The sequence below is a fragment of the Chenopodium quinoa genome, unplaced genomic scaffold (genome assembly GCF_001683475.1).
Source record: "Chenopodium quinoa cultivar QQ74 unplaced genomic scaffold, ASM168347v1, whole genome shotgun sequence".
Classification (NCBI taxonomy): domain Eukaryota; kingdom Viridiplantae; phylum Streptophyta; class Magnoliopsida; order Caryophyllales; family Amaranthaceae; genus Chenopodium; species Chenopodium quinoa.
In genome coordinates this window covers 1,817,382-1,818,831 of record NW_018742390.1, presented here as the reverse complement: position 1 = coordinate 1,818,831, position 1,450 = coordinate 1,817,382, and the positions used below count along the sequence as shown (strand labels likewise).

General features: G+C 45.6%; 1 protein-coding gene across 1 annotated transcript; it reads left to right on the top strand.

The window, feature by feature from the left end:
- Positions 1-265: 265 nt before the first annotated feature.
- Positions 266-1,039, top strand: LOC110699733. Its single transcript, XM_021877261.1, has one exon. The coding sequence runs from the start codon at positions 266-268 to the stop codon at positions 1,037-1,039; it is 774 nt and encodes a 257-aa protein (XP_021732953.1).
- The last annotated feature ends 411 nt before the right edge of the window (positions 1,040-1,450 follow it).

Here is a 1,450-nt window from a genome sequence, read left to right as displayed (position 1 = left end):
AGCACGTGATAACGATGAGAATAGGGCACAGAGTTGTAGGCAAAGCCGGAGTCCGAGATCGCCTGATCAGCGATCACCTTCTCGTCGGGAGGATGTAGGAGAATCAGAAGATCCTCTAAAGCAGTAAAGATCTGAGCGAGATCCCATATCTCGTCATACAAGCAATAGATCTCGGGAAGAAGAAAGAACTCGAGACCAAGATGAGCAGCCACCACGGTTGCCATCATATTTTTCCACGCCGCTAACTCCATTGAGCTAGGAGCTAATGAATGCCCCAAAGGTAGACAAGGTCAAGATGCCTACCATAGAGCCTTTCGCTGGAACTACCAATCCTGATGAGCACTTAGCTGCATATGCCGCGCAAATGAGTGTGCAAACAAGTTGCGAGGCCACATTGTGTAAGTATTTTCCCACTACTCTAAAGGGACAAGCCTTGTTGTGGTTCCAAAAGTGTGTGCCTAAAGGTAGTATCCATAGCTACCAAAACTTGGAACGTGTGTTTGTTAGTCGTTTCAAGCACGCAGCAAGTAAGAAAAAAACAAGTGTCAATCTGATGGCTGTGACACAAGGGAAGACGGAGACCTTGCAGAACTACATTCGAAGGTTCAATCAAGAATATTTGAAAATTCAGAACTTACCAGATGAGACAGCCCTAACAGCCTTTTTGGTCGGGCTGAGTTCCTCGGACTTCAAATTTAAGCTGATCGAGTCAGGGGTTTCAACCCTCACTGAAGCCATGGAGCGGGCCCATAAGAATATACAAGCCCCAGAAGTTTGTGGCACAAGCCGTGAAAATAATCCACCAAAGAAAAAAAGGAAACATGAGAATGAACCTTCAAGGAGCCAACCATCCAAACGGTCCAACCTGATCACAAATCATGGTAACGACCCTCGATACAACCGTAATCGTCGACAAATCTATTTGGACATTAAAGAGAAAAATATGTTGCCAAGGCCTCCTGTAGTTCGGACCCCCGAGGAGAAGAGGGACAAGAGACATTGGTGCGAGTTTAATCGCGAATGCGGGCATACCACATAGAATTGTAGGGAGTTAAAGAAAGCCCTTAATCAACATGCTGACGAAGGAAAACATAACACACTAGTAGAAAATATCAGAAAGGCACCCCCTAATTGGCATCGGTTCAGTCCAAACCGGTGCCAAAAATGGCCTACAAAATTAGGGGGAAGCTAAACCAGAGTAAAAGGCACTGGTTCACTTCAAACCGGTGCCAAAATCATAAAGGACACCGGTTTGAACCGGTGCCTTTGTGAACCGGACCTTTAATTATTTAAAAAAAAAAAACTGGCCGCCTCCTCTCATTTTATAACCCTAAAAGACTGATCTCCTTATCTCTCCTCTCACTCCGCCTCTTTACTCCCTTCTCTCTCCTCTGCTCTCCCTTCTCGATCACTCCTCTGCTCTCCCTTAATCTCTTCTCTTTCTCTTCGA

Excerpts from the sequence above, each read along its gene's own strand:
- LOC110699733 (XM_021877261.1), top strand. The coding sequence starts at position 266 with ATGAATGCCCCAAAGGTAGACAAGGTCAAGATGCCTACCATAGAGCCT.